This window comes from Fringilla coelebs (genome assembly GCF_963513975.1).
Source record: "Fringilla coelebs genome assembly, chromosome: 3".
Taxonomy (NCBI): Eukaryota; Metazoa; Chordata; class Aves; order Passeriformes; family Fringillidae; genus Fringilla; species Fringilla coelebs.
This window is the reverse complement of record NC_140030.1, coordinates 70,075,042-70,101,211: the sequence shown is the minus strand read 5'-3', so window position 1 is coordinate 70,101,211 and position 26,170 is coordinate 70,075,042. Positions and strand designations below refer to the sequence as shown.

The 26,170-nt window shown below is 41.8% G+C and overlaps 1 protein-coding gene across 1 annotated transcript; it reads left to right on the top strand.

The window, feature by feature from the left end:
• Positions 1 to 25,321, top strand: GPR137B (G protein-coupled receptor 137B). Its single transcript, XM_084202967.1, has 7 exons — positions 1 to 455; positions 9,153 to 9,202; positions 14,052 to 14,274; positions 18,098 to 18,251; positions 20,200 to 20,324; positions 23,180 to 23,304; positions 24,824 to 25,321. Exons 1-7 carry the CDS (start codon positions 87 to 89, stop codon positions 24,933 to 24,935), a joined length of 1,158 nt encoding a protein of 385 aa, XP_084059093.1. The 5' UTR covers positions 1 to 86; the 3' UTR covers positions 24,936 to 25,321.
• The last annotated feature ends 849 nt before the right edge of the window (positions 25,322 to 26,170 follow it).

Genomic DNA, 26,170 nt, shown 5'->3' with positions numbered 1-26,170 from the left:
CTATGCTGTAGGAAGATGAAAGGAGAAGGAGGAGGAGGCAACAGCGGCAGCCAAACTTAAATAATTCTGACGATTCCCGATATCAAATGGAGGCCCCTGAGTGGGACCCACTGAAAAATGACACCCTTCCGCCGACCCTGACGCCAGCTGTCCCTCCGTATGTGAAGCTGGGCCTGACCATTGTATATACTGTTTTTTATTCACTGCTTTTTGTGTTCATCTACGTCCAGCTCTGGCTGGTCCTTCACTACAGGCACAAGAGGTTCAGTTACCAAACTGTCTTTCTGTTTCTGTGCCTATTTTGGGCCTCTCTTAGGACAGTGCTCTTTTCATTTTACTTCAAAGACTTTGTCACAGCAAATTCTCTCAGCCCCTTCATCTTCTGGCTTCTTTATTGCTTCCCAGTCTGCCTCCAGTTTTTCACCCTGACCCTGATGAATCTTTACTTCACACAGGTAAGCAACAGATATTTAGTTGATTAAATCTAGCTGAATGGTAAAGCCTTATTATGCGAACATCATGAGAAAAATGTAATTTACAAATGTACCTTGGCAATGCACAAAGCAAATTTCAGTTGTTTATTTGGGTACTTTAACTTCTGGTCTATATGCCAGTGATCAGTGTTACAATGAAACCAGAGCCTGAAGTGATCACTGCGAGACTGTCAATTAACATGTCTATAAAAATAATTCAGAGATTGGAGAAAAAATGTATAGGAGAGCTTGGAATTTGGACACCCAAAATGTCATTTTATTATTATGCCCTATTATTGTTATTAGACTTTAAAAACCTCCTGTCTTACCAGACTTGATCTCTCTGTGCAGTCAGAATTGTAATGTCTGATTTTGCCAGCAACAAACCCCCAGTCCCAGTTTTTTTAATAAGTTGGCTGACATTTCTCAGTGAGGTTTCTATTATGTGTATAACAATCGAAACTGTTGAGGGAATCCTACTGTGGGTCCAAATTCCTGTAAGAATCTGTATTACAAACAGCTTTGACTCTGTTCAATAACTGCTAAGTGTTGTGCACAGATACACCCTCTGTGTCAAGGACTCTCTGATGTAAAGGTAAATTCACTGTATATTGGAGTAAAGGAAAAAGTTTCTCCATTTCAGGAAGAGGTCTTTAGAGTGTATCTGTCCATGGACATCTAAGAAGTCAGATGAGTTAAACTGCATAGGGCTCCAGGTTGCTGCAGCTAGAATTGCTTGGAAATATTTATGGTGAGCATGGTGATCTTGCACTTGGCTGAAGGACGGGATATTGGCATGCTGAGACAAAGAAAGGCTGCTGGGCTTGCCTAAGATCTCACAGGAAACTTGCAGGAGGGCAGAGACTGGATTCTTTACCTCCTCAATCCCACTGCAGTGCCTGGAGCAGGATACCAAGCCTGCACTCATACTGCCCTGATCAAAGTCCACTTTCCCAGTGCAGGAGCAGCTGGTCAGGAGAGCATCAGCCAGCCCTGGAGCACACCAGGCAGTGCTCAGGATGCTTTGGGTGTTGCTGTGTGCCCCACTTGGAACCAGCTTGGTGCCTGGGGCTGGTGCTTCTGTAGTCCCCATGGTGTTTAACCATGCTCTGTAGTGATGCCAGGCCTTATCAATTCTGAACAGCCTGACTGGAGACATCGGGCTGCACGCAAGGGCTGCTATCCCAGAGCTGCAAAAGCAGCAATGGTAAGCGTGACAGCTGTAAGAAGATCACTTGAGTTGTAGAGGGTATTAAATACTTAGAACCACATACCCAGTTTTGTGCTTAGGTTTGCTTTCATGGCTTCAGTGTCTGAAATGCCTGCTAACTCACCCTGCTCCACTCCCTGGTACTTGAGATATATTAAGGGATTACAGGAACCTTTCATCTGCATACTACTCAAATCCAGCTCAGGCATATGGTTACCTGTGCTTTATCCCATAGCTATTGTGAGAGTCATTTGATAACTGTGCAGCTTCCCAGGGTCAAATGTCCATCAGCACACAATCCACCCCATCACAGTGCTGGGGCTAAGTCACAGCCTGGGGTCAGACTCTTCCCTCAGACACACGTGTGGGGCTGCTGTGGAAACCTGGAGGCAGAGTGCAGTATCCTGGCTCTTGGCCAAGAGAAGCTGGAGCGAGCACAGGGGGGGCACAGCAGTCTGTGCAGTAGTGTCAGCACTCAGGAGGCTTAACGCTGCAAGTAACATTCCTTTTGTCTGAGGAATATCTGAAAAGACAGCACACAGAATGCACACATATGTCCTTTTCACTTATTTTTAGCATTGTTGTCTGATAGCGTGCAGGAAGTACAAGTCAGTGGTTGGAAACAGAAAAAAAGCTAAGGCTGTTGGTTCTGCCTTTGAGACAGAATTCCTGCTTTGTCATCCTGAGTTCTCCTGATCTTCCTCTGAGCCCCTCTGAGAAAGAATGGAATAGTTACCTGTCTTGAAGAGCTGCTGTGAGGCTTTTGAAACAATATTTGCAAGGGACTTTCAGAGTTTGTGATGTGCGTCATAATCTTTAAATACCTTGGACCGCTGTAGACAGACTTAAGAATAGTATTGTCATTTGCTCTAGAGCTAGTTGCAGTCAGTGAAATTTAATCTCAAATATCTCCCCAGCTGAAGCAAAGTTTAAGAAATACAAGCACAGCCATTCTACAAATGCATGACAGAATAAGTGCATATATTTTTAATTCACTGTTATTAATTCTTTCCTTCTAACCATTAAAAGGTGGTTTGGCTTGAAATTCAGCATCTTGTATATAATGTACATCTAGCTTTCCACAGTAGACAAGCAAGAACTAGTGTGAAAGGGGTGGAGAGAGAAAATTTTGTTTTCAGTAATGGCTTAAAACTTCACAGACCTGTTTAGAAACAGCTTTTATCCTTTTATTCTCTAGAAGACAGGCAAGAAGGGTCTGCAGCTGTGTCTCACTGCATGAAACCCCTGCTATTTCACTGGTGCTTAGCTAGAGGGAAAGAAGTGATCTGTGTCTAGTATAGGTACAGAGCACTGGAAGAGATCCCACGGGTTTCTGGAATTCATAGGTTTTTGTTATTTTATCTGCTGTACAGTACTCACCATTCCTAAATGTGGCACTTCAAGGAAAACCTATAAATGTAGATGTGAGAGGAATAAAAAGGGATTAAAAAATAGTGCAAATCCTCCTGGCCAAACAAAAAACTCATTTGGCAAGTGCTTGAGGGTGTTTTTTGAATAACAAGCACCTTTGAACTTGATGGAAAGTTAGCCACAACCATTCTCTTTTTTAATAGGTATCCCAAAGCCATAGGGAATTTCAGATGTGTTTTATGTGTAGCAGGACAAGTGAGCCCTGATGACATCAGCACAGCAGAGTTTTGTCCCCAGACTTGAGCATCAGCAGCTGCAGCAGAAGAACCTCTAGTGTGTTGGAGCAGGTTGCTAAAGCAGGGGAACTATGAACAAAAGAGAAGTTAGAATCAAAATAGTTTTGACTCAAAATGTGATCTTTGGGTTAAGAGCCAAGTTCAGGGTCCTTTGATGCAGTTGTAAGGCCCTACTTAGGGTATATGGAAAGGGTGCTGCAAATAAGGCTTATAGAATATTGGTCACTCTCAGAGATCCCATACTGGAGAGAATGAATATGATTTTTAATTGAATAAGTAAATGCGTTAGAATTTATTAATCCTGTGCCTGTATTAATTTCCTTCTAAAGAAAAATAGTAGTATGATCTACCCTCTCAGGAGGGGAGGCCCTCTGCCTACTTGGAAATCATTAAATAAATCTCAAATGAAGATGAGATCCAGTAGCACTTTTGTAAAACAGGAGCACAACACCAGCAAGTAACAGCACTGTACCAAGACAGAGCAGCCCCCTGATCCTGATCCCCCACATAGGGAGCCAAGGTGCATTTCCACCTCCAGAGACCAAAAATCTCATTGAGATATTTGCCTCATACATGCAGCTTCCAATGTTTTATTTTCTGATAATAACATATTTTCCACTTTAAAGGGAAAGAAGTGGAGGATCCCACAGTGAGGCATCCCAGGCTAATGAAAAATGTGAGGATTTCAGGACTTGGATACTCCTTTATTTATGTCCTCAAATCTTCCCTGTCCCTGACAAGGGGACACTGAGATGAGTCCTCAGGCTCTACAGTTAGTGCTGTGAGTAAAAGGGTAAAGAGGCTCTGGGAAAAAAAATAAGTTGCCTTTTCTGGTGCATGTGAGGGGTGGGCAGAGAAGGACTTGCTTCACTTTGTCCTGTTTGCTTAGGCTTTGCATTTCCCTGGGGAACAGAAAACAAATGAAGCAGGAGAGAGGCTAGGATGGAGGGTTACAGGCTCAAAGAACAAGGTCAGGGCCAAAGACCATGAGCTATAAATTTCCCTGAAAATCCCAGGCCTCCCTTGTGGCCAGGCACAGAAAACAGTTGGGTGGTCTCTAGGTTTTGTCATCAGGTTGGGAACTTCTCCAGGGTGGAGGGAAAGTAGTGCTGAGCTAAAGAGCTGTGAGACAGTATGGGTGGAGAAGGCTGGTAGGCAGATTTTACCTCTCCTTCCTCCTCCCTAACCATCTTCCCTTTTCTTTGGCATCTGGATTGAGAAACTTACCCTGCCTCCCAGGCAGTACTGATATAATCAGGGACTTTCAAATGAAGAGAAGTTGTACAGAGTAAGACAGTTCTGAGGGGAGCTGGCCATGCCTGGCAGGGTGAGGTAAAAACAGCACAAGGCTTTCAGAAAGTTTCGTGTATTTCAGTGGAACCAGAGTAAATGGTAGCTCCGGGAAGAGAATTAAGAAAATTTATCATTCTCTAATTACTGAGGATAACATTTCAAAAGTTCTCACCAGTGACAGAACAGAGAGGGCTTTTTATTTTGGAGAACTTTTTTAGCAGAAATTAATAAATCATATATTATAAAGCTTATTATTTATTTAAAAGAATATTTGGATGTATATAGAATTACACAGGAGTCTAACTACATATGGTAAAGCATCAGCAAATATGTTTGCTGTAAAATGTTGCCCTTACTATTGTATCTACAGAAGACAAATTGCAGTTGCAGATTGTCTGGCTGTCAGCATCTGACATGAAGGATGAGGTCATTTGACTTAGAAAATAATTTGATAGGAAAGCTACTCTTGAAAGTTTACTGTGGCTGTCAGCCCCCACAATCATCCCTGTCCTTTTAGGACTATTTTTACCAATTTGTGGAAGACTGAGGATGGTCGTGAGTCACATCGCCCATGTCTGTAGGCCTGACAAACTGTGTAGAATTTAGAGAGTAGAGGGAAAACTTGCCGGTTTTGGGAAATATGATCCAAATAAAAGAATGAACATGAAGAAAGAAAGAATGGGGAAGGTGGGCCTGGGACTGAAAGATATGCAGCCAAAGAAAGGTACATGTGCTGCTGATGAGATTGTGGCATTATTTTCAGGTTTCAAAGGGAAGTTTGCATGGAGTGTGACAGAAAGAGAGGGACTGTGATGAAAGGAACTGGGAAGAAAAAATGCATGCTATGGTTCTTATAAGGTTTTTGAAGTGAGAAGTGGTAAATAAAGCTGAACTTCATTCCTGTGCAGAGGGCCAGCTTGAGACATATGCAAGCATTTACCACATATCTGAGGCTTTTTGGTAAGCTGAGCTGTAGCTCCTCTGAAAGTGAATTGATCAGCTAGCACAGGAGGTACAGCAGAGGTTTGTGCCAGTCATCACATCAGTTCAGCTAAATCAGAGCATGGACACAAAAATTGCTCCAGGGAGATTTTATTTTTCTTTTGCTTTGGGAATATCTGTCTTGGCTTTGACAGCTGTTTCACTGATACTTATAGAGCCAAAGTGGCTCCTGATTAGCTGGAACCCCCATCAGCTACAACAGTCTGGCCCTGTCTGTCTGCTCTCCAGAGCTGTCTGCAGCCAAGCTGCTGATGGATCCCATGCCATCCCCACTCCTGGGGCCTGGTAAAATGTCTCTAAGGTCAGCTGTTTACATCAGTTCCTGCAATGGGAATTTTCTCTGGCTGTATGGAGAGATTTTTGGAGTCCTTTTGAACTGCTGCAGTTTTATATGCCAGACATATACCTCAGGGGAGTGGAGGAGGGGGTGTGAGAATCTCATTTGAGGTTTCCAACCCTTTGGCAGAAACAGAGAGTCAAAACAGGATATTTCTCCTTCAAAGAAAAAGCAGAAGGGGAAATACTTTCAAGTCTAAAAAGTAACCCTTTAGACATAAGAAAATTAGCAAGGACTTTCACTGCATTTTCCATGTTCATCTTGGGCCTCTCTGAAAGATCTTTTTAAAACAGCCTACTCTCTGTTTGCTGTTTAGTCTATTCTTAGGAATAGTCTGGTTTGCTCTGGTTTGCTGGAAGACTTACTTAGATGACTCAGATATTGACTGGAAGTTTTCTCAACACTGCTGCGAGGAGGGGCCATTGAGCAACCAGTCTCTTGAGCTAAATGCTAAAAGCAAAAAGCTGCACCCACGCATGTGAGGTATATTGAGATCAGCTCCTGACATCCTTACTCCCACTGAACAACCCTTTATTCTGTGACTATCCCATTGCTTACAGCAGGGCTGCTCATGAACTAAAGCCCCATCAGTTTTTAAGCAAAGGTGGCAGAATCTGGCTGCCTGTGCTCCTGCCTAGCAGTGAATTGGTAAGAATTCTCCATGCCTCAAAGTGTAGCTTCCATTCAATATGGCATCCTTTCAGTTTGGTTTTTTTTTGGAGGTGTTATTGTTTTGTTGTTTTGGTTTGGGTTTTTGTTTGTTTGTTTGTTTTGTCTTGGTTTGGGGTTTTGGGTTTTTTGTTTGTTTGTTTGTTTTTTGTTTTGTTGGAGTTTTTTTCGGTACAGTACTTATTTTCTTTCTTAATGGTCATTTTGCTCTGAAAATTTCAGAACATCACCTGGGACAGGTTCACCAAATGCAGAACCACACTAACAGCTGCCTTGGTGATCTTGAATCTTGAGATCCCGTTGGATCTGTGGCAGGAGCATCACATTTGGTTTTACCTAAGTTATCCATGGAGATTTTGCTGGGCAGTGGTCTTGGATTGGTTTATGTGACAGTACCTTGTGACTTAAGAGGGATGAGTAGATAATTTTTTGGGGAAACACTGGAGATGGTATTTAGGAACTTAATATTTGTTAGGTTTTGTGAAGCCAGAACAACTCATTGCCCACTGGAAGTTGCTTGTCTTGTGAAGTTCTTTGCAGAGGCTCTGAACTCTTCTGTTCAGTGCAACTCCTGAAAAGTGTCAGAATTAATGGCATAATGTGTAGAAGTGATTCTCACAATGGGTGAGGACTGTGGAATGACCCTAGAGATGAGGATTACTTGTTTAATTTCATTGAGGCCAGGAATCTCCTTCCTCCCTCCCTTCCAGAATAAGCAGGGTAGGCAATAAATCTTGTACAAAATGTATCTGAGAAGTATTTTGAACCTTATCCCTTCTCTGAAAGTGACAGCTATTCCTTATGCACAGCAGAAGTGCGAACATTTGCAAGCCCCTTGTACCTTTCCTTTCAAAAGTAAGTAAATGAAACAACCTAAAACTTCTTCCTGAACTCCTGTGAGATTTCATGATCCAGGAATTTGGAGAATGAATCACAAAACTCTTCACTAAGGGATACTATCAGAGATGTTATCTATTTGAAAACAGTATCAATGGTTGCAGAATATTTTTACAGATTTTTTTCCCCCAAGTTTTCAATTTAATTCTCAGTTTGCTGAAAAACTCTGCTGCTTCAGCTAGTGCTAAGCAAGCTGATGCATCACAAAAATAATTTCCATGTCAAGGCAGCTGTTTACGGTGAATAGGAGATAAATGACAAGTTGTTCCAGAAGATCTGGAACAAGTTGAGCCTGATTTTCTCCAGATCTATGTCTCATGATTGACTCTCAGTTGTTCCCCTAACTGGAGAATTTTTTACAATATTTTGCTATGGAGACTCTCTCCTATTGGGTGATGTGTAGAATCATTATGTAGGCTTGTCCTCACAGAGGACATATATTAGATACATTTATAGAGTTTCTTTTTTCCATTAAGTCATTGATTTTTAGAAGGATGATAAAGGACCATGTCTTTGATACTTCAAGCATTTTCCCATCAGTTTTCTGAAATATTTTTTAGTAGAGGCCAGATAAAGAGACTGGCAGGCGGACACGTCTGCAGTCACATTGTGATCATTTAAGTCCTGTTTCCTTGGGAAAGCATAATAATCATAGCAAATATTATGCAAACATAACTAAAGGGCATGCAAAACCAAGGTAAATGGATAAGATAGCATAACATAAAGAGAAAATGATTGGGAAACCCAGAATAAATCATACATCATGAGGTTTTTATAATACTTGTAACCAGTGTGCATTGTTGTTGGTTTAAATGAACATTTGTAAACTAAGTTTTTGTTTGGAAACCATGTTAGCTTATAAAAAAGCTGTAATACTTTCAAGTGATTTTTTAAATAAATAAGGTACAAAACATGGTAATATATTTTTGTATAATTTCTGATGATGGCTAAACGACTATGACTGATGGCACCTAGCTACATTGCAGAAAACTTGTCAGCATTTTATCTTTTCTGGTACAGCAAGCTAACTGCTGGGCCTAAGCTATCCCTCTGTAAAAGCACGTATTGTTGTACAGTGAAGAGACAGTCAGCAGAAGCCAAATAATACCTCAGAGTAAAATAATGAGTTTGGCTCTCAATGGCATCTTTTTGGTAATGCAACATGAATGTGAAAGTATATATCTAATTTCAGGCCGGGGTACTATGATAGGCTCTTCATGGGAGCATTTGGCCTGGTGTGAGCTGGTCTGTGTGAGAACGTGTACTGTCAGGTCATGTAAGAGCCTGCAATAGTTTCCTTCTATGGTTATGCTGGCATTGATCCTTATATTAATACTGGTATGAAGGACCTTATTCCTAAACCAGAGTAAGTGAAAATAATAGTGTAGATAGTTTGTATAGAATGCATCTGATCACCTGCCGAGTGGTTCTAGTACTTTGCTTAGAGCTTGCCTGCCATGGTAAGCAATCCATGCAAATCCGTTATGTAATGAAACCTGTCATGACATATCTTGTGGCCTGTGAGACAGAATTGCTGTGACTCACACTGTCTTCCTTTGCTGACATGTATGCTATGTTTGATGCAATATTTTTTTGTTTTGCAGGTGATTTTCAAAGCTAAGTCAAAATATTCCCCAGAGCTACTGAAATACAGGTAAGAACTTTGCAAACATTCAATGTGGGAGGGAAGAGCAGCCGTGCTGTATTTTCTAATTTGTGATGATCATTTTGTGATGATCATATTTCAGCTTTTCATACTTGTATACCAATGTTTGATGATGATGGTTCTGGTCACCTTCTTCCTATGACCTTTAGGGGACTGTGTCCTTTCTCTACACAGGGATCATTTTTAGACAGTCACGTATTTCAAAAGCAAATATTTCAAATGAGAGCAAAAAACACCCACCCTGGGGATTTGTTTATTGGTTCTTAACATTTGTATTACTAGGTAAATTCACATCCAGTGCTGAAGAAGCAGAGTCATGTTTTGGTTTTCTTGACAGGAATGAGTGGGAGTGGGTATGTTTTAACCTGTGAGGTCAATGTAATAGAAGTCTTAACATTTTTGGGAAAATGACTGGCAAATTATGAAGAGAAAGAACAAGGGAGAATGGATTCAATTTCATGATATGTTTGGGAGCTTATAGATAACCTCCCCTGAATCCTTAGTGCTCAGGTTATGGTAGATTTACATTTAGGTGGAGAGATTCATTTGGCATCTTGTTGTGGAGGAGAAGCTGTCAGGATGTACTTGAAAGAACCCCAAAGGGCAGTAATGTCCAGCAAGCTCAGGAAGAGCTCAATAAATTAATGTTTGTTGTCCCCATGCTTAAAAGCCTCAGTTGGGCAATGCTGTTTAGAAGGAGGAGACAGAGAGAGGTTGTCTCCATTCTAAAGAAAGAATTTACAAAATGAACTCAGGATGGGAAAACAGAATAATTTAAACTGCAATCTGACTTGTTTACTTGCTGACTGTTAGGAGTCTGTATCAACAGGGCAAATATGACTGTCCTTCTCTAGAAATTTGTTATCCTACTGGTTTTTCATACAGCTTGTGAGGCAATCATCTGTACCGAGTGCTTTGGGAACCATGTTTGGTATAAGGGCAGTACAGTGCAAACAGGCTTGAGGTGGGCTGGGGAGGGCATGGGAATTGCAGAATGTGATGGCTGACTCAGGAATGTGGACTCCAGGCTGAATTGCAGCTTTGAACCCACCTTTTGCACTCTGGTTCCTGTGAGAAGAAAATCCAGGAGTATGGGCTGGCGGACAAGCAGAGCACACCCCAGACAGGTCCCCCAGAGCAGATGTGGCTGCCCCTGATGGGGCACACGGGCAAGACAGACACAGAGGTTCACTGTGCACAGAGCCAGCTCAGGGTGGTGGAGGGCTGTCTGTGGACAGACTCCTGCATGGCTTTAGAGGTGAGAGCTAGAAGCTTTGAACCTCATCTGTTACTGATGCTCGTGGCAAGGCTTTATTCCTGAAGACTGCTTGAAAATGTCTTTCTTGAAGCACAGAGAGCTCGTGATATTTAGTCAATGCCTATGAAGTGACTGCATTAGCAACTTGCATGTAGCTTTTGGAGCATTTTGTTCCTAAATATAAATGTACTGTGGCTAGAATTACTCATGCACAGACTACCCTCCTCACGAGAGCTCCATGTTCACCCTGACTCTTCCCCACTGGATTTCTAATACAAATCACTCTTGGATCTGGCCTAGTTTTTTCTTTCTTGTTCAGCCCTGTTGGTAAGGGATTTCAGTTGTATTTTGTTTTAACATCTCAGTCTCAGTATGAGTTAGTGGTTAGTTTGTCTAAAGAGCTATATTAATAAAGCTGACCTCATTTCCTATCTTACACCGGGCAATTGAAGTTATGTAATATGTGCACAACCACAGATGAATTAATTGTAACAAGCTAGTGAAAGAACACAGACTTACACAGTGGCTTGAGTTGGAAAGGTTTAAAGTTCATCTAGTCCAGCCCATGTCCCATGGGCAGGGACATCTTTCATTAGATAAGTCTGCTGAGATCCTGAGGGAGAGATAAATGATGGAAAGATGCAAGGCCTACAGACAGGTCTGGAATCTGCACTTACTGAATCTGATTTTTCTTCATTACTGAATATCCATTTTTTCATTTTTCCCTCCATTTTCTTTAATGAGTGTAAGACCCTATTGCCTGGTATTGCCATTTTTGCAACAGATGATGGCAACATAAATGGGGCAACTGAGAGGTAGGACTTCTGTACTGACACGGGTCTCAGAAATCAGAATCATTTCAGATGCCAAAAAAAAAAAAATCAAACCAAAAACCAAACAAATAAAATCCTATAAATCCTATTGGGGATCCAGAATCTTAAGCAAACTTTATTCAAAACAGCCTTTACAATATTAGTAAAAGAGCTCAAGGTGAAGCCTGTGTCCAAATTAATATTTAAACAGTCCTTCTGCCCGTCTCCCTGGACTTGGGGATTTCTTACTGTCACCAGGTTTTTGGATGAGGTTTACTGTTCACTGTGCTGTGTGTGCATGTCTTGTTACACACAAGCCTCAAACACTGCAAACAAAATACAGTAATTTCAAACAGATTTCTTGTTAAATGAGGCAAATCTCACTGCATTTATCTGAGGTTTTGTTTTCAGCTCAAAGAAAAACTTATGGGTGCATTCAGCCTGACACAGAAGGAACAGAAGAGCCTGGCATGTGTCTTCCCCAGCCAAACCAGATTACACAAGGCTCCTTTAAAGACCAGTCCCAAAGTGGGGATTAGGCACAACAGGCCTTTGAACTTTCACTTGTGCTTTCACTGGTGCAATCTGGAAACACCTCTCCTGCCCTGCCTTTCTGTTTTCTGTAAAGCTCCATATGCTTCTTCATGCCTTGTAGGTGCTCTTGCAGTTGAATTGTAAAGATACTTTCTGCCTTTAGGCAGAAGGTCTCTGCTGAGACCCTAAACCCCTTCCCCTAGAGAGACATATCAGTGCTTCTCCAAAAATTCAGCAACAATGCTTCTATTGCATTGCAAATTAGGCAGCCATTTCCCCAGCCACATCATGTTAATAAGGGGGCTGGAAGATCCTCGTGTGAAGAGCTGCACAACTGGCCACGACAGCTCACCCTACATATGGGAGTGTGTGGGCATGAGAGTGTGAAAGCAACGGGATTTTTTTGTTGTGGTGTTTGTTTTTTTTTTTTGGTTTTGGGGTGGTTTTTTTTTCTGAAGTCTGCAGAGGTGGAGCCTGGCCTGGAAGCCTCTCAGCCCTGCTGGTTGCAAGCCAGCTTGATGCTGCATGCCAACATGCAGGCTGTGCTGCAGCAGAAGGTCCTTCTGGCTAAGGTGAGCCAGAGGAGGGCATGTACTTACAGTCCCATGAGCAAGGCAGATGTAACAGTGTGCCCTTCCTCACAAGCCCCCACAAGGGGACTAGAGATGGGACTTTGGGAGGGGAAGGAAAGGAAGACATGTGACCACCATTTAAAGACTTCTGAGGTACTAATGAAAGCTGTAAACGTGCCACCAGTACAGAGGAAACCGTGTGAGAGAGGAGCTTCAAGAGTGCAGTGCTTCCTGCATTAGGCTATGAGGTTTAAAGGAACTACCTCCAGCTGCTTATCCTAAAAAGAGAGCCCTGCCCTGGGAAGTTAAGAATGAGCACAATCTTCCTGTTGAGAGGGAATTTCCATGCCTGGCAAGGAAAAAACAGCATCCTTGCTCACTGCCAGATATAGCTGGAAAGAAAGGCATCAATTCAGAAGCTTTTGGGCTTTCAGTTCTCCCTGTAACACAGTTAAAATATCTCAAAGGTGTATCTCCTCCTTTCCTGCCCCCTGAAAAGAAGCCAGCTATGCTTCAGCTTTGTAGCTCGTTGATGCTAACCCAAAAGAATATGAATGGGTGAGAGGAAAAGATCCCCACTGGCAAAGTATTGTTAAACAATTGGAACCAGATTCCTCAGGGACAGTCTGCATGTTTGTTGTCAGCCAAAGTCAAAGTTCTCAACAGGCATGAAAAGCTGGCGCCAAAACCTCTTGTTCAGTGACTGCAGATTATGCATCTTATCAGTAATTTCCTTGGTCAGCAATGATAATGAACTAAGCAAATACTTAAAATGAAAGCATGCTCTTTTTTTTTTTTTTCCTAATGGAAAGCCCCACAGGATTGTGTAGGCATAAGGAGGAATTACAAGCAGTAATAAATAAAAAAATTACCTACCATTTAATAACTTGATTATGCTTATATTGTAAGTATCAGTGCTGGGTAGGTTGGAAAAGAACCAGATGGATAAAAACAGTCCAATTCCTGGGCTTCTGTCTGTCACATTTTGGTTCCAGGTCTGCTTCTGTGGTGGTGTAAACACACATTTTTCCTGGCCTAGATGGCAACCCAGAATCAACATGCATAGTTAAATTTCTTGATGTTTCTTTCAAGAGGTTGACCATGACCAAATTGTTTAGGAAAAGAAACAGAGATGGAAGCTAGGGAACCAGTAACTTGCAGATTTTTCCTGCTGTTAGACACTTCCCTAATGTGATATCTGATAACAAACATTAACAGTCAGTGATGCTTTATGTGGCAGTGGTGGTATAGTAAAACCAGGGTCAAAACCAGTCCATTCCAGGCAGAGGTTTTTTCTGGGAGTGATTAGGCAGAGGGTTTGTGCTGTGTATGAAGTGCATGGTCTAAGAAGGTTCATGTATTTTTTAAGTAGTTTTTGAGAATTGTGCTGTTCAATTTCTGCTGCAGTCTTTGTGTTTTGCTGCTTGATATTAGTTACTTTACTTACAGCTTGTTGTGTAACTGTAAAAACAGGTTTGAAATGGGCTAGGTTAATCTCTCCAGCAATCTGGAGCACTTTGATTTTGGCTCAGGCAGCTGGTTACTCTGTCAGCTGTGCAGCAAAGCACAGGCAGATTTAATTTCCCAGAGTGCAACTTCTATCTCATGATTGACACTTGCTGAACAATGTTGCTAAAACTGTTTTCTTCTCACTCTCCCAGGTTGCCCCTCTACCTGGCTTCTCTTTTCATAAGTCTCCTCTTCCTCTTGGTGAATTTAACATGTGCAGTATTGGTGAGGACACAGAATTCAGAGAGAAAAATCATTGTCTCTGTCCGGGTGGCAATTAATGACACATTGTTTGTGCTGTGCGCTGTTTCACTCTCCATCTGCCTGTATAAGATCTCCAAGATGTCTTTAGCCAACATTTACTTGGAGTCCAAGGTAAGGTACATTTTCAGTTCTTTTCAAGTACCTTCTGAGATACAAGGGCAGTACAAGGCAAAGCCACAAAGCCTGAGAGCTGGAAGCCTTAAACTTCATAGCCTGTGCTTGGCTGGCCATCGTGTTCAGTACATGAATTAAATATTAGGTAGTAGCAAGAGAGCTTTAGGTTAAAACCAGTGATGCCAAATATGTGGTTTTGAGGCAGATTTTGCATAACTTTTGGCTGGAGTTTCTCACAGCTTTTTCAAGCAGACACTGCTTTCTCTGGGTCCCTTGTCTGAAGACCACTTCATTTCAGTACTGCAACATAGAAGTGGCCTGTACTTCAAAATCCTTCAGCTTGTCAAATCATTGACTAAGTTAACTGTTTGAGGTAGCAGCATGCTGAAGATAAGCCAGACAGAGAAATATGAATCTATCTCCCTTTATAAACTTGCATATTCTTATATATATTCCTATAGATAAGAGAGAATGTGTTTTAAAAGACTTAATACATTATAACTTAGCCAGCTGGGGAAAAGGGTTAAAAGGTGTCTCCTATTACTTACAGGATGTTCTTTAAAGAAATATTGTTAGGTTTATATCTTTGGACACATTCAGTGGTCAAGGAGTTGGGTGGTATCACATAAGCATGCAGTGTTTATTATAAAATCAGTGAAGATGTTTTGTATCAATAAATAATGAAACAGGGCTTTCAAAAGTCCTTGCACTTGCAGAAGACATTTAATTCTTGAATTATCAGTTTAACCAATAACATATTGCTGTTACCAGCAGCAAATCCTTTAAAAATTTAAGGTTCAACTGCTATTTAGAAAACTATCCTAGAATTCCTCTCTACATTTACCTAATCAGATGAAATAAGTACATTTCCTGTTTAATCAAATCCAGCCATGCTGCACAACAACTAAAAGTTCAGGGCTGAATAGAAGATTTAAAAACACAGGCCAGTTTTGTTTTTTTCAAGCCTGTCATTTGCTGACCAAAGGGCACTGGCAATGGATTATTTTTATTAGTAAGAAAAGTTTTTCTTGTGCTGCAAATCAGAGAGGCATAAATCTCTGTAACAAAGTAGTGTTAACCTAAAGGAGGCTTTGGTTCTGTTTTAGTTTGGTTTTGGTTTTGTTGTGTTTTCTCCTTCTGCAGAAAACCCAACCTTCTTTACTCCAAACTTTTTCACAAAACCCAAAGGATCTCTAATGTTACTGCAGACAGGAAAGGACAGGACACTCAGCTGATGAAACTTTGAATGTGGATTTGGGAGTTAAAGAGCGATTTGCTCCTCCTTTCTGCTGACCTCAGATGGGAGTTCCTCTGGGGGCTTCCAGCAATGTTTGACTGCACATACTTCAGGGATACAGATGACTGAAACTAGCTGTGAATAAAACATCCTGGTTTTATCTGGTACTGTTATGCCAAAAAACTATCTAGAGAAGAAAAATCCATTCTCTTCAGTGATATGACAGAAATACTCTTGGAGATAATGCATGCTATGTGCTGCATGCAGGTAGGCATCAGTACTGGCAGCCTTTTATTTGCATTTCCCATTTGCTGGCATATATCTTCCAACCACATGTGAAAAAACATTCATCTCCATCACCTGGCATGGGGAACCATCGTGGTGCTCTGTGCCAGGGCTGTGCCAGCACCAAGGAGGTGCACAGCCCTGCCCTTAGGTGCTGACTTGAGCTGGTTCTCTGGTGGGACACACTACTAGCTTGGAGCTCCTGTTTTTTTCTGCAGGGGCCTGTGACAGAAAAACGATTTCTCTGGATTTACTTTCACTGCCTCCTTCTCCCTTCAATGACCTACTAAGTGTATTTGAAGAATTTGAAGTGTATGGAAACAAAACCAGGACACTTTCATCTGCTTTTTTTGTATTTGGTGGGATGGAAGTTTATTAAATCTCTACACTTTTAACTATTAACTGTTAAAGAATGACAGCTATGTAGGGAAATCTATACAGGGAATTACCAGCCCCGTTCTGCTCTTTGCTTCTGCTATCTGCAATCTGCAAATGCCACCAGGCTGGGGTATGGTATGTGCCAGTCAGCAGCTTCTCTCTGCTCTCTCTCTCTCGGTTTCCATGACAGCACCACTGACTTGTTAGTATCGAAGGAGAACAGAGAAGTGCCTAGCAAACATTTCCTCTTTAAAGCATTTCCTGCCTGCTGGTATTGCCACGGCTTTCAGCACTTCTTGCTATGGATCTGGCTTCGGTTCCTGACTAGCTGCAGTCTCTTGGCTCACTCCTGACATGGCTGCAGGTTATGGCCTGGTGAATGGCGGTGTTTCCAGGCTGTTATCAGCTGGAATTCAGAGACATTGACTGCATTGGGTATTTTCAGAGCCTGGCTGTTCACTGAACCAATGTTATTTTGCTGGGAAGACAGGCAAACTTGTTTTCCACAGACTTTTTAAAATACTCCCTGAGCTTCTCTTAACTCATGTTCACGGCAGGGGGGCAGACTGAGGAGCTGGGTGAATAAAGCTGCAGGGCTAATAGTCAACAGCATGGGTGAGCAGCACTGGAGCCCTGGTAGTCTCCTGAAGTCCAGGAATTCAGGACATGATGGCTTGATGACTTCCCCTGATACTTCTTTAGCCCTTCTGCGGTGTCTGCTCTGCCAACCACAGTGCTTTGAACCTCTGACCCTCAGCTGCAAACCAGGAAGCAATGTGTGAGCAGAGGGAATAAGATGCAGACTTTCCAGTCTCCTGCACTGGTTTAAAAGGTCCTGTGGCAGGGAAAAGCAGCTTCTCTCTTGGCCTGTCTCTCTCACATAGATGAAAGGAACCCATCCTCCTGCTGTGGGTCTCTGCCAGGAGAGGGAGAGGGCAGGGCTAGAGAAGCAAATGACTGCAAGGCAACTTACCTCTAAATGCACACAGCACATTTACCCATCTTTCCTCCTTTAGCTGTGCAAAGCACTATTCCAGAGCCAACTACAAAGAATTTACTTGGAGCTTCTTTCAAAGCCAGTCTCATTTTTGTACATCTGCCTGCCTCTCTGATCAGACTCACACAGATCCCTGCCGCCATGGCTCCTGGATTCCTTCCTTCCTTGCTTCCTTCCTGCTGATGTCTCAGCCCCTGACAGTGACCCTGTCCACCTGACATAGTGTCAAGTCAGGCACTTGCTCCTCTCACTGGATCAAGGTCTCTCCCCTGCTTTGTCCAGTTTTCTCTCTAGGGCTTAGGAACTGTTCCAGTTTCAGGCTTGCAGTCTCATTCCTCCCCTTGTGCTCAAGCTGCCACTCTGACTGCCCTGCCATGGTCACTCTGCTCATAGGCTGTGCTTCCACTTTGTCTCCTCTGTGTTGACATTAGCTGAGGCAGGATGTTCTGTTCCTGTCTGTGCTGTGTTTAAGTGCTGACTGTTATGACCTGCTCTGTACTTGTGAAATTGGTGCAAAGCAAGCAGTTGTAAAAAGATGCAAGGTTGCATCATGCTAGCCGGCATCTGATACAGGATGCTCTGTAGCTAGTGCAGAGCTGAAGGCTCAATTCTGTCGCTCCACCTTATGCCAAGCGTGGGTCTTCTGTGTTTTCACTGCTCTGAAAATAGCACTTGTTCAATAAAATGCAAAAATTAGTCACAGCCCATCTTGGTAAGGGCTGGAACTGGAAACCATTGCCTGGAAACCACTGTGCTGATAAAATACAGGAATGTACATAAAATAGAATATATTAGCCAAAGAAGGAAAGACAAAAAGTCAATTGCATGAGACAGACTAGCATGACAACTCTCGAAGTCCATGAAAAGCAAAATTGTTCTCAGCTTCCCTTATGAATAATAACTTGTGCTTAAATCTCTTCCAGGGCTCATCTGTCTGTCAGGTGACAAGCATAGGAGTGACTGTTATACTACTTTATACCTCACGAGCCTGCTACAACTTGTTCATCTTATCGTTTTCCCAAACCAAGAAAGTCAACTCTTTTGATTATGATTGGTACAACGTGTCAGATCAGGCAAGTATGAAAATATTTGCTAATGAGAAAACCTAATTCTCTAGCTGATGATTGACTTCCTAAATGCTATCACAAGAGGAATAAATATATTCAAACCCTATTTTATTTCTTTTATCCAGGGCACTAAGATTGTTTTGCTCCAGGAATACAAATATCTGATAATTTTGGCATAAAGATAAAAACTCCAGTTCTGTGCTAAAAGAAAAAAGTAACCACAAGACAAATAATTTTTAAAAATCAATCTTTTATTTACCTTGATTTTGTTGTCAAAAGAAAGAGCACCTTTTCTTAAAACATGTATTTTGTCCACTGTAAAGACTGTATTGTACTTAGAGAAGCAGAAAAACAGTACTTGATTCCCCTGAAATGCTCGGTTCTAAGACATCATAACATCTCCCACTACCATCCAGACCTGTGGAGTTATTTACTTTAATTCTGAAATTAGCATGATAACTTCTGTTGTTTGAGGATAAGGCTGTGACTCTTCCCAACCTTTAATTGCAAGTGACAATTTACACTGAAAACTAACAGTAATAAAAACTCTAAAGGAAATAGCAGGGGATTCTTTGTTGAATTCTAATAAATTTCAGCATCTAGCTCCTTTCTTTGCTTTGAAGAATGTATTTAGGTCCCAGTATTTTTCCAGCTCTGGGCCAGGGTCTGGATCATGAGTATCTTTTGTTTGGCCTCAAAATCCCATGTGTCCCCTGCAATCAGCAAGCACCTGCAGACCCAAAGCAGTGTTCCCAGCCATGCAAGGACCTTGTATTGCCCAGGTGGCCAAGCAAACCTGCAGCCATTAACAAATTTCTGTTGAACAATAGGTAAAACTCTAATTAAGAAGTAGGTAAAGAGTAGGATAGGATTGCCCTGAGGACCTTGGTATGAGTAAGTTGAGTAGGGTCTGTCAAGGGACCTTTAATCAACCCTGCTGCAGTGCAGAGAAGAGGACTGCAGGTGTAGCCAATGGAACTAGAGCGCAGAGGTTTAGGCAGAAAGGCATTAGGCTCTGACTTTCTCCTGAATCAAGCAATTTCCCTCTTGTTAAGCCCTGAGGAGTTGCTGCTGCTCCTGCTGACCCTTTGCAGGGGACAGCTTGTTCTCTGACTCCTACAGTCTGGAGTAACAGGGGCTGGTATGGCCAGACTTACTTGGTCCTGTTTGCCCTCTGGAGGCAGAGGTATTTCGCTGGGAGCTCACTGGAATGCTTTTTAGCCCTTGAGTTACTCCTACATTTTTTGAGCATCTGTTCTGGCTTGTGATATTAGGGTTGCATGGATTTTGGGGTAAGTTATTTGAAGTATACAAAAAGGGCCTGGAATAAAGGAGTGGGTACTCAATTTGGTACCACACTCAAAAGACACTTTTAAAATTACAGCCCAATAAATGTACTGTAGTATTGCCTCAGGTCACCGGTTAGAAACACCCTTTTCTCTTCTGTACAAAACGCATGAAAGGACAGGATTTGCCCTCTTTAGCTATGGGCAATGGTGGAGATCTAGAGAGAAGATCACAGCTAGTGCTGCAGCGCCAGCAGGGTTATTCAGCCTTAGAATGTGCACCAATTTGAACAGACCCAAGCCTTTCATTTTTAAAAGCAATGCCCTTGACCGTTGATTGTTCCTTTACAATTATCTCCAGCAGGAAAGGCACTGGCAAACTAGTTTCTCATTACCTGAATTTGATCACTTCATTAAGTGATTGCTTGCCAGGCTTTTAAGCTGGGAAGACCCCTGCATTAAACTGATATTTCTGAAGGAAAGATAGCAGGAGGAGGAAAGGGAAATCATAGCATAAGATAGCATATTGATTTTTTTTTTAGTATGCCTTTAATCATTAGCCAGGTTGATCTGGCTCTGCAGAATGGAATTTCTGGCATTGCCCCCTGCACCTTCACATGAGCTGCCATATTTATTTTTAAAGACTTTACTCTTTTACTTTTCAACAGGCAGATCTGAAATGTCAGCTGGGAGATGCAGGTTACATAGTGTTTGGAGTGATCCTTTTCATCTGGGAGCTCCTGCCTACTTCCTTGGTTGTGTATTTCTTCCGTGTCCGAAACCCTACAAAAGATCTAGTAAGTGGAATTTGTTAGTGTATTTGCTACTGTAATGTCCAGGCAGGTCTGAGGGGCTCAGCTGCTGAGGGATCTTTTGCTTCTTTACATTCTGACTTCTCTTTCTCAATGTATCCTTGGCAGAATAAGAGCAACCAAAACTTCCTGCTTCTTTATGCCAACTCCTCTTGAAAGAAACTCATCAGGTTATTCTGAAAGAAAGGCCAGGTGTTTATCTAAAAAGTTTATCTAAAAAATCAGGAACTTTCTTAAGGGTGGGGACAACTTCCCTTTGAGATAATGCAGCACTTTATTGGAATCGGTGGAAAAGAAGTTTGTTATCCAAACTTGGCATCTTTCATCCCATAGCAGTGAAAATGGTTGCGTGCTAACAGTTCAACAGGGTAATGAAATAATAGATTGAATTTTTTCCAAGTCAAAGACCAGTGGCCATAATAAGCACTTGCTGACCTGTTGGTTATTTCAGAAGACCAGAAATTAAGGTGTGAGTTGTAAGGATAATTCCCAGTAAATGTCCTTAATATCTAGGTAGTTAATAGATGGACAAGCATTTTTTTTTTTTTGTAGCTGTCGGCAATGTCTCCAGGTTAGCTGGTTGACAGGCACACAGGCAATACCAGCCCTCACTAGGATAACTGAGGTAATGTCTCTGTTTCTGTAGGCCAAATGAAACCAAAGCTAATATAACTCAAAAGGGTTGTGAATGGTAAATACACAAGTAAGAGAAACAAACAACAGAATAACTTTCTAGACAAGGTGTGATGGGTTTTATTCTCATATGCACATTTCAGAGACAATGATAAAGCCAAGATGAACAAGGAAGTAATACCTGACATTGCACTAAGAAACCCCATGGACCCCAGGGTCTGTGACTAAAAACATCTCAGTCTCACTCCTTCTTAGGAGTTAACCAGGACAACTGCAAAGAGAAGAAATGTTTTTAAGTAGAGGCCAGAGGTCCTTCTCTTTTAAAAAGTGACCACAGAGAGATCTCATTTCATTTAAAGTGGGCTTAATAAGGCTAGACCTGATGGCCAGATTTGGATAGTGTGGGGGAGATTCATAGGGAGTGAAATAATGGAAGTGATCTAATCACTCATTTTGAAAAGCTGATCCCATGAGGGCTTGGAATCCTAATCAAACAAGAGCTCAAATGGAGTCAGGCAGTATTCTCCCACACGAGTGTGGCAGTAACACGTATAACATATTTTTGCATTGTTATTTGCAGAAAGCCTTAAATCTCCATAAAGACACAGTTCAGAAGAGGCAGTCAGTGAGATTGCCTCAGTATCTGCAATTGTATACTGCAATCAGTATCACTTCTTTTATGGATAACTTTTTTAGGGTAAACATTATTTGTCACATGGGTTAGGTCATATATAGATTATTTTTTTTCACATAGGACAAATATTTAGTGGAAAACCAGAAATATGTGAACAAAAAATGAAGAGATTGTAGCAAGAGAAAACTGAACTTCAGTGTGAGGTTGCCACAAGAGGGAGACCAAGGGCTGTAGGATTTTAGGCTAATGCATTCAGTAGGCTGTTTCTTGGCCAGAAAGCATGGGGATAGAATTTAAGCTTACCCTCCTTTAGTTAAAAAAAATCATAACAACAAGTCTGATTAGGTAAAAATCAGAAATATTCTTTATTTTTAATAAACAATCCTGAGAAATAGTTATTTGGTTTCATGGTTCATTTGGCACTTCAGAAACAAAAGGTTTGAGTAGAAGCATCCTGCATTCAGCATTACTCAAATATGAAATAATTCAGTGAATATGAAATAATTCACTGAAATAATCAGCCTGGAACTTATAGCCTGGAATGAGCTGTCTGTTGGCTCTGGTGCTGACACAGGGTTACAGCAGCATGTGGCCCTATGCCTTGCCATTCCTTTAACCAGAAAAATGTTGAAAATTGGGGCATGACAGAGATGCACTTAATCCTCTTTCCATCTTTGTCAAAGTCATTTAACACATAAAATAAAGGGGGCGATCAAAGTGCTCTCCTTCTTAAGGCCATGGAGAAGATATCATGCTGGCTTATTCACAGGCACAGCAAACCCCTCTTCCCTGGGGATGGAAGCAGTGGGTCAGTGGTTGAGGCTCAGCGGGTTCTTAGATGTCCCTCTGCGCTGTTTCTGAAATCAAACTGATTTCTTGCATCTTGTATGTTTTCTGTTCTGATTCACGGGGAAATAACGTGAAAATGCTTTGTAAATGAAAGACTTATGTGTACACTCCTTTCCCTGTTTTGTCAAAGGACCTGACCTCAGGATTTGACCCTCACAGCACATTTGACCCTCACTGTAGATTAGATACTGAAATTGGTTGGTGAGGGCCTAAGGGACTTTTCACATGTGTGTTCACTAAGCAGGATGCCAAGCTTCAACATGATCAGTTCCTGTGGTAAGGGATGTAAGGCACCAGGAGGGAGTGTTAGCAATGTGGGAGGTAAAAATCAAATCTCTTCAGATGTTTCATACCTTTCCTTCAGCTCCTCAGCTGCTTCCTACTGCTCACTTCAAATCAGCTGCCTAAAAGCATGAAATGTCCTGGATGGACAGGAATTCAGCAGAAAGGCTGAATGCAGACTGGTGGCTTCAGAAGGTCAGGTGTTAGCTAAGAAATAAGGATAAATAAAAGCTGTTGAGGTCAATATCACTACGCTGGTAGAGATGAACAGTAAATGCAAAATTATTTCTGTTGTCTTCAGCGAATGCAAAACTGCATGTTTTATTTTGGAAACCGTGAGGTAAGGTGGCAGCAATTTCTTCTGGAAGTGAGGCACCAGGCAATTGATAAACAGCTATTTGATACATGTTGCAAATACTGACTGAGGTTTCCCTTCCCTCAGGCCAATGCAGGAATGGTCCCAAGCCACGGCTTCAGTCCCAGGTCTTACTTCTTTGACAATCCCCGCAGATACGACAGTGACGATGATCTGGCCTGGAATATTGCACCACAGGGGGCACAGGGCAGGTGAGATACAAGAGTGAACCGCTTGCTGCCCAAACCAGAAACTGGGGCAGGAGGAACTCTGACACGCCACAGAAGATGGATGTGAATTGTCTAGCTGCAATTGCTGTGTAAATCCCAGAAGGGTGAGGGGAAGCAAAAGGGGAAGCTGAAATGGACAGGCAGCACTGAGTGACTGTGGGGCCTCGTAGATACCATAAAGACACGAGAATGAAAATCGTTATGTAATTCAAGAATTGTACCAATGTACTGCTCATTGAAAAACTCAGGTCAGAACTTTGCTTCATCCTCTGTTTCTTCCAAGAGTGGCTTCAGAAATTCCATTTACTCATTCAAGTGTGAGACCAAGACTGACTAGAAAAACAGCTGTCTCCCTGCTCAGGCAGAGCAAGGAAAAGCTGGACAGCACAGGCAGCAGCTTGTGATAGTTGAAGCAAGAGGCCTTTCACCTTAGGTTGCCCTGTAACATGGCTAAATATTTCGAGGGTGACCTGAAATGAAGGGAGCATCAGCTTTCCCACATGTTGAAAGCTTAGAAAAATCCACCAAACTGCTGAAATCCCACACAACCCAGAACTGGCACAAAAATTCTGTCTTCTCTGCACAGGTGTGAGGTTTGGAAATGGATTCCAGTGCAGGAAGGAGCAGTTCACATGAAAAATGGTAGCAGCCAATTCAAAGAAGGAAAGGCACTGACAGGACTCTATCCTGCCCTGAAAGGAGTCTCAGTCATGTTATCCCTTTGCTGTTGCTGTAGCTACACTGTGATATGAATAGATTATTGTAACCTAGATCTAGTTCTTGTCACTCATTCAGGTGAGACAGTGCAGTCACTGTTGGTGAGCCAGACTATGGCTCAGTAAACTTGCACAGTCACTATTTACAGTTATCAGTCATCCTATTCCGGCATTAATTAGTTTTTCACATAGTAACTAAGCCCATGGAGGATGCTAGAGGTGGTTTTGAGCCAGCCTGGTATCCCATCCTAGAGCCAGAGGCACCCTATCTTCCATACTGAGCCATCAGGGAGCCAGCCACACTGGTAACACATGCACAGCTCCCAGTGGGAGCTAAACCAGCCACATGCACTGTGTCATGATGCTCAAGGGAGAAAAGTCAGCATGGCAGAGCTGCAAACCATGTCCTGGGCTCTGGGACACAGACATGGGAGGTTTAGATCTCTGACAGGCCCTTGCAGTGGCAGGACTGGGCAGGGATGAGTAGCACCATTTCTGGGATTTTCCAACACCTTCTGGAACAGCAAATCAGAAGGAAGGGGGAAGGGGGGGGGTTGTCTTTAGTGAACTGAGATAATCAGGAAATAGATAATGAACACTTGTGCCAAAATAATTGACAGATCAGAAAAATAAATAGCTGCCTATACCCCTGGTTGGGAGTTTATTTTATTTTTGCACTTCAGCATGAGAACTATCTCTATATAATTCCATTTTCCCCATGTTCTCTGACTAGGTGCTTAAAGAACCAATCTGCAAGTCGCTAATTCTTCTATTTTCTTTCTAAGTTTCTCTCCAGACTACTATGACTGGAGCCATCAGAACAACAGCTTCATGGCTTACATAGGATCCCTCCAACAAGATCCAGCACTGGACGCAGACCGGCCAAGCCCTATTTAACTTCAATCAACTACAGCATTCTAGGACATTCCAATATTAAAACCAATGTTCTGAAAAACAAAGCTTAGCAACTTTTCTTCACCTTTTGGTTTTTAGAAATTTTCCTATGCACACATAAATGAAGAACCTTGCCATGAGCTTTTCATAGTTCAAGGAGAAGTATAAGCTAATGATTTAAACTTTGAAGACTGTTCCAATTAATACCTTGTTCTAAGCCATAGTATTTTGGCTTTGAATAGAGTTGTTAGAAGGTATAATTTAATCATTTTTATGCTCATTTTAAAAGAGCAAATTTCATGAAGTGAAATGGCATAATTATTTTCTAAGTATTTTTATTTTTACACTGTGTATAGTTAGAAATACATGATTATGATCAATATACTGTAAACACATGAATAGATTTTTCAAATGCATGACAGTTGCAATTTTTATGTGCACATAAAAGCCTGTAAGAAAACAATATCAACCCAATTAAATACTGTCTTTTCAAGTTATTGCTATGTTCTCAGAGTACAATTTACTCTTTGGATGTCACTGCTTACTCAGTGTGGTATGATAGTTGGAGGCTAGAACTTATCTGTACCCTGTATTCTTCTAAGAAAGTAAGAGAATTGTGTCTTCTCAGCAGCTTTAGGGACAGTCTCATAAGAGTGGAGATGGGCATCTGCTCCAACTGGAGCATTGTGAACTGCAAAACAAGCTGAAAATTTGAATGCTTGAAAAAGTAAAGCTATGCAATCATGTCCATCAATTAGATCTATATATATATTACATGGAAGAGTAAGTAAAGTACCTCACCAGGGAAAGGGATACACAGAACAGTATAAATAAACAGACTTGTTTATTTATTAAGAAGCTGGGAAGTGTAGTGTGGGAATAGAACAAAAGCTGGGATTACATATAGCAGTAGAACCTTAAAAGTGCCTTTCTGCATAACAAGCAAAAGCACAGCTTTTCTGGCTTATCTTCAGGGATAAATGTAGTGAGCTCTGAGGGGGTAATGGTGGATTAATACTGTTCCAGGATGTGACATTGTAGAGAGTAAGTCTAAAAGTAATTATTACTAATCTAAGGCAAACAGGAACCCTGACTCTACTTCAGGTCTTTTTATTATGCCCAGTTCTCAGCAGTGAATAACTCTGCATCCCCAGCATCTCTTTGTCCTTGTCTATGTGGAACAAATACTGTAACTCAATCCACATTTTTCCAGGAGAAAAATATACCAATTCCAGAAA

What these genes read in the sequence shown, in the direction of transcription:
- GPR137B (XM_084202967.1), top strand. Translation starts at nt 87, where the DNA reads ATGGAGGCCCCTGAGTGGGACCCACTGAAAAATGACACCCTTCCGCCG. An exon ending in ACATTTACTTGGAGTCCAAG is followed by an intron (nt 14,275 to 18,097) that starts GTAAGGTACATT and finishes AATCTCTTCCAG; the next exon opens with GGCTCATCTGTCTGTCAGGT. An exon ending in CAACGTGTCAGATCAGGCAA is followed by an intron (nt 18,252 to 20,199) that starts GTATGAAAATAT and finishes TTCAACAGGCAG; the next exon opens with ATCTGAAATGTCAGCTGGGA.